The sequence below is a fragment of the Doryrhamphus excisus genome, chromosome 20 (genome assembly GCF_030265055.1).
Source record: "Doryrhamphus excisus isolate RoL2022-K1 chromosome 20, RoL_Dexc_1.0, whole genome shotgun sequence".
NCBI lineage: Eukaryota > Metazoa > Chordata > Actinopteri > Syngnathiformes > Syngnathidae > Doryrhamphus > Doryrhamphus excisus.
This window is the reverse complement of record NC_080485.1, coordinates 4,889,719-4,904,367: the sequence shown is the minus strand read 5'-3', so window position 1 is coordinate 4,904,367 and position 14,649 is coordinate 4,889,719. Positions and strand designations below refer to the sequence as shown.

General features: G+C 39.4%; 1 protein-coding gene across 5 annotated transcripts in view; it reads left to right on the top strand.

The window, feature by feature from the left end:
* Positions 1 to 14,649, top strand: part of mcu (mitochondrial calcium uniporter) — a 64,375-nt gene that overhangs the window by 26,211 nt on the left and 23,515 nt on the right. Inside the window, exons 2-3 of one of the 5 annotated variants that reach the window (XM_058058170.1) lie at positions 817 to 930; positions 10,499 to 10,520. In XM_058058170.1, coding sequence (XP_057914153.1) covers positions 866 to 930; positions 10,499 to 10,520 — 87 coding nt within the window. In that variant the 5' untranslated portion in view covers positions 817 to 865. Of the gene's footprint in view, positions 1 to 816; positions 931 to 5,302; positions 5,822 to 10,498; positions 10,521 to 14,649 lie in introns of those variants that run through there. The other 4 variants (XM_058058171.1, XM_058058169.1, XM_058058168.1 and 1 more) reach the window with 4 other exon arrangements.

Genomic DNA, 14,649 nt, shown 5'->3' with positions numbered 1-14,649 from the left:
ATCACAGTGTATGCAGTAATGTTGCAGCCGAGTGGTTAGCACGCATGCCACACAGCTAGGAGACCCGAGTTTGATTCCACCCTCGGCCATCTCTGTGTGGAGTTCCCCTCGTGCATGCGTGGGTTTTCTCCGGGTACTCCCGTTTCCTCCCACATTCCAAAAAAACATTCTAGGTTAATTGGTGACTCCAAATTGTCCATCGGTATGAATGTGAGTGTGTATGGTTGTTTGCTATATGTGCCCTGTGATTGGTTTACCCCGCCCCTCGCCCAAAAACAGCTGGGATAGGCTCCAGCACCCCCGCGACCCTCGAGGATAAGAGGTAGAAAATGATTGAATGAAATGAAATGAAACCATCACCTATAGTCATGAGATGTGTGTCGTGAACAAGAACAAGATCGTGGCTTCAAGTTGCCTAAATGAGTCTGCGCCAGCAATCACCCTTAAACAGACGGTGAAGGGCTTTGTCATCTGGGAGTGGCTCAGTGGTCTCACTGGTCTAATCTACATATGCTAACCAGGACAGGACATACACATTAGTTTGCGCTGAATTTGAATTTGATCATGTCTCGCAGACATTTGCAAGCACATTCTGTATTTCATAACAGCAAAAAGTAAACTGCAGAAGTCTGTGATGAGAACAGCTCCCACTTTCATGCTTCATTATCTTAATCCTCTTTTCAGTGCTCTTTTTAAGAAGGTACTGTAAGCCCTGCTGCTGTTTCGCTGTGCTACATCACAGCCACTTCATTTCCACTTTGAGCTGATGACAATGTCCCCTAACTTGTTGTTTGAACTTGTGTGTCTTCTCATCAGCAGGAAGTACTGTCGGCTCCGTTCACTCGGCAGACTGTCAGAAGAGCACATGGCCTCCGGTCAGCAGCCCACTCCACAATATTTACTCAGCCTCCCACTGCCCTGTCTCCACAGGTTAGTGTCTTTGTTTGCATGCGGGTTTTAATAGAAAAAAAATTGAAATTCATTACAGATATCGTTGACATGTACGCCACATGAGTCCTATACAAAAGTCCATAAAAGGGCTCCTTGGCACTCCGGGGCGTTCACTAGGTGATTGCACAATTTAGATAACTGGAGGCCATTATTGCCTGAATAACATTATTTTGGGATATATCTTTTTTTTAGTGAATCTTGCAGCTATTATAAAATGTATCTGTTTTAACATCCAGTTACAGTTGCTGTAATGATCCGTTTACAAGTGATTAGTGTGCAGGTCGTATATATCACAGCAACTCCTTTGTAAATCTCATTAACAGGAGAACTCTATTGAAATGTAGTTGCTGTGTTCAAAGCAAAGCGCTCCACCGGGGCGTCACTGTTTTTGATTTACTGTTGTGGATCTGAAGCAATCTGTGCCATCATATGGAGACAGTTTCTCATAACAAAAAACAACTTGGGTTGTAAAACGCTGGCTGTAACTAAAAAAAACACACTTGGTAGCATATGGTATGGATATGGCTCTGTCCATATTCCCATGAAAAAGTTTTTTTTTTTAGTTTTGTTGTCCCAAAAAAAATAATAATTTTGCCTGAAAACAATCAAATCGAAATATGTGTTTTAAAAATATTTTTATCAGGCTGCTGTGCATCTGAAGTATTCTGGTTCTTCTAAGGGAGCTCACACTTTAAAAATAGTTGCGCTGAAGCAACTACTGAATAATCTTAAGGGATCATTTTTATTACATTATTATATACTACATGGCTAATCTCTGTCATACATTTCTATTAGAAAACTGTTACAGTTGCTAGTATGTTTTATTGGTGCAGCAAGCAGCCCCTATGTTCTTAAACAACCATGTCAAAAGATTTGGTCAAATTAGTAGCAAAGAGAAGGAGCCAGATTCTAAGGAGATTCCTGATACTCTTATAATTGGGTTAGGAACTGCCCAATGCATTATTAAACTCTGTCTAGGTCTTTTTTGCCCCACTTATGTTGTGTACCAAAAAAATTAGGTCAGCTGACTGCTCGAAAATACCTTTTGAGCATTTTTTCCCCTACCTTTCTTGATGGGGCGGGTATATTTCCAAGATGCCAGGATTCCCCGGGCTCAATGATTGATTAAGGGCACGCTCAGCAGGATGGAGCAAGTGTGGTTAGCACGTCTGCCACACAGCTTGTGGGATACTGGGTTGGAATATCTGCTTGGACATCTGTAGGTTTTCTACAGGTACTTTTCCCACAGTTCAAAAACATTGATTTTACGTTAAATGGAGACTCAAAATTGTGCATCTGTGTAAATGTGAGTGCCGATTGTTGTCTATATGTGCCATGTGGTGACAAGTCTAGGGTGTACCCCATCTGTTGCCCATAGTTGGCTTATCCTGATCAGAATATGAATGAAGGATTCAGAACATGCATCATCACAGCCACATCACAATCCAGTCAACTTTGAGTGAAACCTCCACACTACCAATGGCCCTCAAATTGCACAGACAATTCACAGGTTTATTGAAACAATGCTAGTGTGTTGACTTTGGGGTACTTTTGGATGTACGACTGGACAGGAAGTGATTTCGGAAGTTCAGAATTGAGTTTTAGCCGGATTATGGCCGCAGCAGTAGCCGGTGTTCTGATTCTGATTAAACTTACTATGTTATTATTGTGCCTGTTGTGGGATAATTCAAACCTGCAATAATAGCCTGTTGTTCAGGCGATCAAGTCTGGATATGTAAAAAAGAAATGAGCTCAAATATTTTTTGGACAAGGCCGTAGTCATTCATGAAATGGCAATCATTTATATATTAATAAATGTTTGAAAAACCGTGAGAGTGAGGGCACGATGTTTGGACCATGAAGTGGCGAAGGACTACTGTGGAGACGAGATTAAACACATAAACACAATATTTCTTGTCATGCGAGTCTGGCTATTGTACATGAGGCTGAACTCTTTTGGAACTCTTTTTTGACTCCTAGAATGAAAAAACCTAGGTCAGTTTGCTTTACATTTACTTTTATCAACACACTTAATGTAATATTCTCAGGAGACTTTTGTATATCAGTATTCTGCCTCACTGCAATTACACTTTATCTCAACTGTATGATCAGATCACAACTCTTTGTATTTGGTATCTGCGCACATGAGCTTGTTTGTATGCAACCAAGCACGCAAATGCATTATATTGCAAAGATGAACTCAAGGGCAAGAGTGCATATTCTTTTTGACAAGGTAAGTAAGCCCTTGGTCCACAAACCAGTTTGCGTTGGATAAAAATTTTATGGTGAGAACAGAATATTTCTTCCTTGAGTGCTTACGGTGCTTCTGCTGTGGAGCACATTAGCTCATCTTCTCGTACAGTGGGAGGTTTGTGCTCGAGGGAGGGGAGCGTATGTTTAATGTGCCTTATTTGCATTTGTGCATGTGTGTATTTTATGTCACTGGGCTATGAAATGTAGAAGGCAGGGAGGGTGGGTGTGGTTGTACAATGAGAAATGTGAACGGGCTGCCTTCAACCTGTGTTTACATTTGACTGCAGTGGACTGTCCACAGAGGCATTAGGAATGGTTGGTGAATGGGAACAGAGGAAATGTTTTCATCTCCTGTTGGGAAGTGGAGAAGTCTTATGTCACCCAACCTACCCCTTCATGGGCCTGTTACACAAGTTTTTAAGTGGAAATGGACATAAACGCTGTCTCTGGCGCCTTGTTTTCACACCAATGGCATTGGGGAGCTTGAACATGCAAATATTTGAAAAAAAACTTAACGTTTTGGAAAATGACATCATCAACGGACCATGTTTGCATAAGCAGAAAGTACTTGAAATATTTCACCAGCAAAGTTTACATTTAGTACACTGCTGATGTGTTAGCAAAGTCAAATTACTCATGTGTGGTATGTTAAATTTTACACCCAGATGCCCATTTTACGACATTTCCTTACTTGACAAATTGGGGGGAAATATATATTATTGATCATTCTTTTCAGTCTAGATAATATCCTGATCTGATATTGACATCGGATATTGGGTCAATACGAGCAAAAAAGCAAGTTTTGAATTATATCTAGATCTATTCTGATACAAGCAGTCGATTCCAGACCAATGCCTAATTAATTAATTAAATCCCAGGCATTTTTCAAAAGCCAGCCCTTTTTTCGACTGATCATTCAAGACACACAGAATATAGACATGGTATATACCAAAAGAAAGGATAGACTCTTTTCTGTTCTTTAATAATCAGCAGTAGAAATTAGGTAAGATTCAGCTAAATATCAGTTCTCAACAAAAAAAAAGGAGAAAAGATGTTTGTGAAAAGATAAATTTCAAGCATGACTTTGACACAGATTTAGCCATATAAATTTAGCCAAAATATATTTAGCATGTGAATGCATTCACGTTTCCCCTTAATGTCTACAAGATGCCACAAGACTCTGTGTCTTTTCACTTCCTGGCTGCTGTGCAGCAACTGCATTTTCTCTGGCAAAATTACAGGCTGAGTTCTTATAAAAGGCACATCTGCCACTTTGTGGCTGTTTTTCTGGCTTAAAAATGCACCAAACATGCTCTCTTCTATTGTGTGGTTATATCATCACCTCTTTTTGCCTGTGGCGCAAAAAAAAACCATAAAAGATGTATCAATACGTCTTTGGAAGCAAGCGGTCAGGTTGAAAAAAACATATGAATACGTCTTTGAGTATGAATGATTACTGTTTCCTGGTTCAATTCCTGTTATTGGTAAGGAAAATGTGTATGTAAGCAAATTGTACTTATTCATGGCCTACATTAAGCATTTTAAGCACAATGGAATGGAATGGAATGGCCTTTATTGTCATTATACAAGATGTACAACGAAATTGGAGAGCTTCTCTTTTCAGTGCAGTAGTCAAGTTTAAAAAACAAAAAAGTATATAAAGTAGAGTAAAATTATGTAACTAAATGAATTGAACTAAAATACAAACACAACGCAGAAGAAGCATTATAATTGTGATTTTACTACTTATTTACTGTGAGCAGGACTTTATTTACGTACATCATGGCTTATTACTCTTATGATGATGAGTAAATGCCGTATCCTGAGGTTGGTGTTTTCTTTTTATATCCCTGGTTTAAATGTTATGCCAGGGTCGGGTATGAGAATGTCAGGATATTGCCACAAGATCTTTTGAATTCTCACAACACAGATTTAGGAAGTCCTTGTATGACCGCTTTTTGGCATTTGTTCAGATGAAAAAATGGAGTAAGGGAGCAATCGGATGATTTTTCATTTTCTGTGGAGCTAAAGACCTACCTTATGATCATTGCTCTTTGCTCTCATCACTTCATGGACTGATATTTTTTTTATGTAAATGCAACAACACAAAATGAAGTATCTACAACTTTGGGATTTGAGAGAGAAATATTAGCATGTCAACATGAAAGCAGACAAACGTAAACAGTTCACGTATTGAAGAGCCTTTAGTGTTTTTCAGTTGAATAATTTTGTCCGTAGCAGAGGTCATGCTCTTCTTCATGCCACAACAGCGCCTCTTTTGATTCTAGTGAGGTCTCGTCCATTTTGATTGCTCAATGGTCACTGGTTTAATCGGATATAACACACAACCTCGCATGCTTACACCAACAAACAAGCATTTGGATTGTTTTGTTGTTGTCTGTGTGAAATGTCTTCATCTTTACTTGGTTGTCATGTAATTGCTCAATGCAACACACCCAAGAATCCCTCTCCCATCACGTAACCTCCAGAGGGAGAGATGTTTGTTCAGGGAGAAGATACAGGAGGCTCAGATGGGAGTGTTTTCCTTGCCAGGGCTTGTTGTGGAAGGTGGACCCAATCAGCCAAGCTGTAATGTCATACATCAACCTGATTCAAGGTCAGTTCACCTTGCAATCATCAGCTCAAGTACACCAGCTGCACTGCATTGTTTTTTCTTTTGTCTTTTTCCATTCCATCATCCTTCTCCATCACTACTTAGTGCTGCGTAGACACTTCGTCCTCCCCTTGGCAAAGGCATAGCCTCCCGATTCGTCCATCCATTCTGGCCTTGTTCTTTGGCATCCATCAGTTTAGCTGCAGCTTCCTTAGAGACGTACGCGCACACACATTCATGCACACATACTGCAACAGCATTCATGTACCGAGTAAGCGCTCAGCTTGATTGACTGTCAGACTATTTCCTGCTGACACAGGGACGTAGTACATACGCTGGCAGTGATAAACCAATCGGAGAACAACACGTAATCCGTACAGTACGTACGCTGGCAGAACATTGCGTAATACAGTACGTTTGCTTAACCTCCACCGTTAGGTATACTACAGGTATGCTGCTGCAAAGTAACATTAGCCCATCTTTGCGCTACTGTGAAAAAACAAATGAAGCAAATTGATTCAGAGCTTGCCATCATTCCAGGAGGATTAACAAAAGAACTAGACATTGGTGTAAACAGGGCGTTCAATGTGAAATTGCGAGCATCGTGGGAGCGTTGGATGAGAGATGGCGAACACACCAAGACTAGGAGGCAGCCAACATATCTGAATGGATGATGGATGCTTGGGCTAAATTATCTGCTTTACCTGCCATCCGAGCTTTGGTGAAAGCCAGCATCATTGCTGAACAACCAATGATGAGAGGGTATAAAGTGCTTGAGCAAGAAGACATACTTTGCAGGTTCCTTGAAGTTGACTCATGTTTTCCTCAGCTGGACTGAAGGCCTTTGGTTTCTTCTTGAAATATGAAGGATTTCTATTATTGTTTCAGAACTGTGCATACGGTCAGATTGCATCATTGTGATATAATTATAGTAAATAATTCGTTTTTTTTCGGTTAATGGTTTATGAAGACTGGCATAAATGGAATTGGTTGCTATGAGGTTGACATTGCATTGTAGTAGTGACTCCCTCTTTCCACATTCCAGTTTTCTGAAGTGCATCTCTCCCTTTCCTTGTATGGCAACAACCTTGTGCAATGACATATTTATTGTGATTGGCCGTAAACTGTGTATATAGAACTGGAACTTGAACTTTTCCACTCATGACCCATTGAGGGGGGGCAGAATCGCATTTCTCACACAGTCTACAGCCACTTTGTTTTGATACCCTGATGTTATTTTTATGTAGCTCCTGAATTAAAGCCCTGCCTATCTTTGTAGACTGCACTGGAAGTGGACACGACAATTATTGATTATGTATACAAATATATATATATATATGTTATATACAGTAAACCTGGGATATATCGGACTCGGATATATCGGAAATTCGCTCACAACGGACAGATAAAAATGAACCGATTTTTCTGTAATGCATTTCCAATAAAAATTCATTGCATATATCGGATTTTTTTATAACGGATTTCGCCTATTTCGGACAAAATCTCCAGTCCCGTTCCAATGCATTTCCCTCTCATATATCGGATGGCCGCATCGTGGCGCTCCGATTCGCCGAATCGTGACAGGCTGCTATACGACGTCATTTGCAGCGTTTGCAGCGTTGCCTGCGCGTCCAGGTACATTGGAAACATAGTCAAGGAAGTGCCTTTTTAACGGATAAAACGGATAAAATCCGATTTACGCATATACCGGATATAAATCCGATATATGCGTAAAACTGACATTTTCCGGTATACGCATATAACGGATTTCACTTATATCGGACAAAACCAGTGGGAACAATTGAATCCGATATATCCGAGGTTTATTGTAAGACCATTAATTTGGTAGAATATGATAACTTGGATACCATGCACAGACCATTACATATGAAACATGATTTCGGACAGTAGCCTTGCTGGCGTTTACTGTAAGCCTGTCTGATAATGTAACGTACCTTTCTGTGCTGGCGTGTACTTGTTTACTTAAACACATGTATGCTGTTTCAGAGATTTGGGCACTTTAAACCTGGATGGTAAATTCATCCAAGGATGCTAATGAAAAAGTGCCCTTTTATATGCTCACTTTCAGAACAGGTTTCTATCCAAAATAAGGCTAGATTTTACTCTGTAATCCTGAAATCGATACTGATACTGGTACATTAGAGGACAGCAGCAAACTCGGGTATACCTGTGTGGCCTGCGTGCTAACCACTTGTCCGCCGTGCAGCCGTAATTATATATTTCCAACATATAATATCAACACCTGTATTTATACATCTTGTTTTGCGTGAGAAGCAAAAAGAAGTAATGATGCAAGTGCACAATAGAAGACATATCATTTTTAGTGCAGTTTTAAGCAGTAAAAACGTCCACAAGGTGGCAGAAGTGTATTGGATAAGATCTCAGCATGCATCTTTTCCATTTAAAGCTCTCCACGGCAAGCAAGAAGCATGGATGAGTGAAGGATGCGGAAGGTTTTACATTGGAGGGAAATTTTAACACATGCACACACATTTCAGTTTCAAGTGTGAAACTTGTCAATTGTTCACGCTGTTGTATTTGTGAATGAATTATTTTGGTGTGAAACCAATTTTTTGTGTTGTTGATTGTGGCATAGTTGTTTAGACAATTTGGCAAATTTTTTATGGCAAAATCCGTGTCAAATGTATCTTTTCATGTCCACCCCCCCCATTTTTTGTTGGAAACTGATATTTTGCTGGTTCCTACTAAAGAACGGAAAAAGGTAGCAATAAACATTTTTTTCTGATGAAAGACGAGAGCCTAATTTTTCTTTTGCTATGTTCCATGTTCATATAATCCAAGAGCATAATGTGCCTGGAAAGATTAGTTCAAATCTTCAAAAATGGCCGGTACTGGAGGTCGGATGTCTTTTGAAAAATGTCGGAGATTGAATGAGTTAACATGTTTCAATATTTCATTTACTTTCCCTGCAAGACAGGGGAATGTGTGAAAGTGTCACTGTCATTAACCAAAAAAAAGGTGCTGTGCAAATGCTGCCTGTTTGCCGTTTGTATTGCCTGGTGGTGTTATTATACCAAAGAAGGTGTCGGGGTGTGTGTAGGCATTGCTCAAGCGTGAGCTTTAGAATGATATCCTGACGAAAATGCCAAAAGATTGATGGGCCTTTTTTTTGCTGGCACTAAAGGTTCCTTTTCATTGATGTGCACAGTACTTTCCTGGGGGAGGAGTGAGCTAAATCTGTTCTTTCTGACAGTTGTATTTTCTTTTTGGCTGGGGAGGTAAACAGAATAAATGACATGAAATTGATTTTTCATATTTTTTGCAAAAAAGTTGTATACTCTTTTCTAGGGATGTCCAAACTTTTTCTGCTTGCTATTATTTGTTATGATTGGTATCGACATTGCAGCTTCTTCTTGTTGCATTTTGTCTTCATGCTCTGTTTTTTCCCATTTTTTTGGTTCAGTTTTATTTCTACAATGTGCCACAGACAAGAAAACAAGCTGCAGGCCGTAAATGACTGTATTTTGGACACCCTGGGCCTGTTCTACTACTGTTTCTATTGTTGTAATCATAATAATTATATCAGGTGATTTTTGATGGTGCTTTTTAAGCTGACCAAAAAGTCTTTCATCGCTAAACTGTTCTATGACCGTGTTGTTATGCTGCTTTTGTATCATTGAGCTTCAAATAAAAATTGATTATTCCATCATGTCACACGGATCAGTAACACTTGACGGTTTAGAAAAGCTTACAATGGCCTGTAAAGCTGAGATAGCATTACGTTGTCTAATGATGTTATTGATCCATTGTGTTGCGTGTGTGTTTCTTTTCATGCCTATCCATTGAGATCGGTTTACATTTTCCAGCTGTGGTTTTGCAAAGCGAAAGGACATTAGGTGTAGAGGGGTAAATACTGTACAAGACTTGAATTTGCTTGCAAAACATGTTTACTTCCACCACTCAGCAGTCTCGCACATTTTCCTTCATAAGTAGAACTCTACATCATTTTAGAACACTAATCTGCTGGAATGTAAATCATCTAGAAGACAATTGTGCACACTTTTTTTCTCTATACTGCTTATCCTCACTAAGGTCGCGGGTAATTTGGTGTCGCCAATTAACCTAGCATGTATTTTTTTTGAATGTGGGAGGCAACCGAATTACCCGGAGAAAACCCACGCATGCACAGGGAGAACATACAAACTCCACACAATCCCAGTTCCCAATCTCCTGACTGTATGGCCTACATGTACATAAATATACCAAATAAGGCAAAATGTTTTACAAGATTGGGTCTATGAGGACGAGACAAGATTTAACATTGCAAAGATTGCAACATTTACTAACATTTACTTTTATTCCTCCTCACGAGGCGCCACTCTTCTGGACTCTGTGTATGACAAAAGGGCTCACTCTGTTCATGCCATTGTTCTATGGAACAAATGTACCCAGGTGCCGAAACTAATGCAAAGAGTGAATCCTCTTCCTGTCTGTTTGGAGGTGGGAAAATGAGGATGACAGAAAACAAAAATGATGGAGTTCATTTATTGTGTGAATAATTTATTCATTTATGATCGTCCCTTGCTTAGTGGCCATTTTTTGTGTCACTTTTTAATCTCACAAGATCTTGTGTCATTTTAAAAGTATCTCCCAGGCTGAAATGAAACTATTTATGCTTTTCTATTCTTCCCTCCCTAGATTTTGCAAATTGGCCATGTTGGTAAGTTCAATGTATTTAAGAAGCCAAATCTCAATATTTCTATTGTACATCTCTATTGTACGTCCTCATCAGTAGAATGTAGTATGACCTATTTTCATGGTTGGTTTCATGTTAATCCATCTGTTATACAAATGTCTGTGTATATTAATCATTTGTATTAATAAAAAATACTTTGATTTCAAGTAGTAACACCATTTATTCCATATAATACTAATTTTCTTGACAATCAAATTGACAGAGCAAATTATGTATAACTACACTAATTCGTAACTCTAACTGCATTACTGCTTTCCCTTGATAACAAGATGATTTTGTGTACAATGTCTTTGGAAATAGGACACGCCGTACGCTTCCAGGCTCCCTCTTCGGTTATGAAAGATAATGCCGTGAATGCTCAGATTCAGGCATCAACATGAATTCTTTTGTTATTTTTCTTTTTAGTTATCATTCTTCAGCTCATTTTTAATCTAGCTTATTTTTAGCGACGCCTTCACTCAACATAATTCAACTCAACACAGAACAAACTGTCCTGCTTGCTCCCACAGATGAGATATTTCTCAACTGTTTTTCAGAGTGGGGTTCAGTACCTCCAAGGGGGTAGGTGTGTCTGAAAAGGTTTGACAACCTCTCTCATGAACTCTTACTTTCATCATTATGCAGCTCACATCCTCCAGTGGGTATATTTACCCATGTATGTGTTAAAATAATACATTCATGTGTATTATTTGGCAACAGAGTCTGCCAGCATTCCTGTTATGCATCTTTAAATGCAGAGTTTGTGCTCATTTTAGTGTGGCTATGTTTTTACAAGCAGCACTGCACACAACGTTAATACCAAACCTAGTGATAACACAACATGATTCCCTAGAGATTCTCCTTACAAGCCGATGTTAGGCCAAACATCTGCTTTGCATTTAGGTGGCAATATAATATATATATTTGCAATTCTGGTGAGACCCCACTGTGTCAAGCAACAGACAACATAGCAGGAGAGATGCTGTAGCTGAAACTTTGCCCAAATCATCTGTGGGCAAGAAATATGGAATGTTGCGTCCCAGCTGAGCTCATTGGTCAACATACAAGCTTGATGGATGCCAAGAGGAACAACAGTGAAGTAGGCTTGGTTGGTCATAGTAGCCACGAGTTAAGAAGAGTCCCATCCTGTGAGGAAGGGTGACAACTTGTTCTGCATACCAATGGTGAAAATGTAGATACAGGGAATGGATGTAGTCAGGCAGTGAAGGCAATGACTTTGTTCTGAGGATTATGGGGGCTTACTTGCTCAATTTGAGGTCACTGTGTCATTTAGGGAGCATGAAAGGGCAACAATGAGAGGAAGCACTTGAACTGAGATTAGACGAAAAAGAGGGTGAATTTAATAATCGAGCCAAGGAGTCGGATCCAGCACTATTCTCAGTTGACTTTATTAGCCATTTTCTAGCATTATCAATCCTTTCTGCCTCCCGTTGTGTGGTCTGTGGGCCGTGTTTGTCATCACTCCCCGAGCTGGCAGAGCGGGAACCAACACGTCACATTCATAGACACACACAGAAAGCTATGAGATACTGCCTAGGACCCTGAGAGGGCTGAAAATCTGCTTATTCGACTGCTACATCCATTTTCCAAACCCTGCAGGTGGGCAGAATTATAGATTTACAGATGCTGGTCCACTTTTCAACAGGGGGCTTCCTGTACTTGCTGGAAAATTTGAGAAAATAGGGTATTCTGTTGGAAATGTATTGAAAAATGTCCCACAAGGCAAGGGAGATGTACAAAAATTTCCCCGTTTGTGAATTTTATCACAACTGGATGTCATTATGATCTAACAAAAGCAACTAATAACTAAATGTTAATCATCCATCCATTTTATATACTGCGTATCCTCACCAGGGTAGCGGGGCGTGCTGGAGCCTATCCCAGCTGCCTTCAGGCGAGAGGCGAGGTACACCCTGGACTGGTCAACAGCCAATCAGGGCACATATAGACAAACAACCACTCATATTCATACCTATGGACAATTTGGAGTCGCCAATTAACCTAGCATGTTTTTGGAATGTGGGAGGAAACTAGAGTACCCGGAGAAAACCCACGGGGAGAACATACAAACTCCACACAGAGATGCCCAACGGAGATTTGAACTCAGGTCTTCCCGATCTCCTGACTGTGTGGCCAACATGCTAACCACTCAATCACCGTGCGGCCCTAAATGTTAATCAAACAGCGAATTTTGAAAATGGCTATTTTTATGTTGTTGTTTTTTGGACATGTGGAATTTGAAGCATTAAAACCATAAATTTGCTCTTCTACCTGTTCCTTTTGGAAATTGTAATTGTGAGATGGGCACAGATGTGAAAGAAAGTGAGGTGGAAATTTCTTTCCAGAAATACAGTTCCATACAAAACTGGAACTGTCAATGTATGATTAATTAGGAATGGAAGGCAGACACGCTTGGCAAATCATAGTGCTAGCTAGCCAGCATGCTAGCCAGATGGCAACTTATTTCAGCTAATTTGGTTTTAAATATGGCAATAAAGTGATGGTTTACTTAAGATATGTGACTACACTCTAATCTAACAAAACTGTCTTTCAGTTGTGCTGTGTTTGTGGCATTTTTGTCATGCTTTTAGAAAGCTAATGAGCTAAGTTAGCATCTTTCTCTTTGTCTGACAGTTGCTCACATGTGCATTTTTATTTCCAACTATTTTTTTTTTTTTTTACATCCGCAAGATCTTAATTTAAGCCCTAGCCATGTATTAGTATGTATTATTACATACTAATACTAATACATTACATATATTATTACATGTATTATTATGGCAAGGAAAATGAGGGGAACATTTAATCGAAACTGCTGCATGAAGTAGCTAATAATATTTCATAACAGTGTTGTTCAGTTTGAATGAATGATTCTTATCAGTTGCACTCATTGGTGTCCTTTCCTTTGTTTCAAAACACAGAAAATGTCTTCTTTGGGTCCATTCTCCAAATTATCACAAGGAATAACTGCCAGTTGGTACTACTTCTGCTTCTATGTGATTACGTCAAGGCAATGTTACAGGCGTTTTCAGGGGAATTTGAAAACCACGTAGAGATTTGGTGATTTCATTATGATAGCGCTGTAATTTCACATAGAAAAATAGAAAACATGATAGAAAACAAACATAGATAATCACCAGGTTCTTTATTTGTCATCTTGCATGTTACACAAGGCTTTGAATCACTGACCAGCTCTTGGCAGGTAAAGCTTCACCAGAGCCAAGCACCCTCCTTCCACATTATGTCCTCTCATTGAAACCTCTTGCTTTCAGGTGGAAGGAGCAGCTGGTCACTGGGGTGGGAAACGTGTAGTGGGAGCCATGTGGTGGTACCCGAGCGCTCCAGAAATATAGATTGCATTTTTTGGAAAATTACCTGCACTGGGGTTGTGAAAGCTTATCTGATTCCTCCACATAGTTTTCCAAGATGTCCAAATTTAAATCTGGCATTCATTAACAGGCTGTCCACTCAGAAGCCATTTTTAGCCATTATCCTTTCACCTCTCATCCAAATGGCATTCTGGGTCCCCTGAAATTGTGTTTTTTGAAAATGGCTTCCAGAGTCGGAAAATCTCAAAAGTCTTCTGTTTTGTTTCCGTATAGATGAGTCATCCACATGTTTTTTTTTAACGATGACATCAGTGACCCATCGCCGTCACAAGTGAGCTTTGACGACAAGCCAGCATAATCTGAATATTTTGAATGTCATGACTCATATCAGTCAACATCTCCCCGGTATTTTCTTGTCTACGCACACGTACAGTGCATCCGGAAAGTATTCACAGCGCTTCACTTTTTCCACATTTTGTCATGTTACAGCCTCATTCCAAATTGTATTAATTTAATCTCTTACCTCGAAATTCTACACAAAATACTCCATTATGACAATAATATAAAAATATAAAATATAAAAAATAAAATAAAATAGAAAAATAGAAAACTAAGAAATCACATTTACATAAGTATTCACAGCCTTTGCCATGAAGCTCAAAATTGAGCTCTGGTGCATCTTTTTTCCACTGATCATCCTTGAGATCTTTCTACAGCTTAATTGGAGTCCACCTGCAGTAAATTCAGTTGATTGGACATGATTT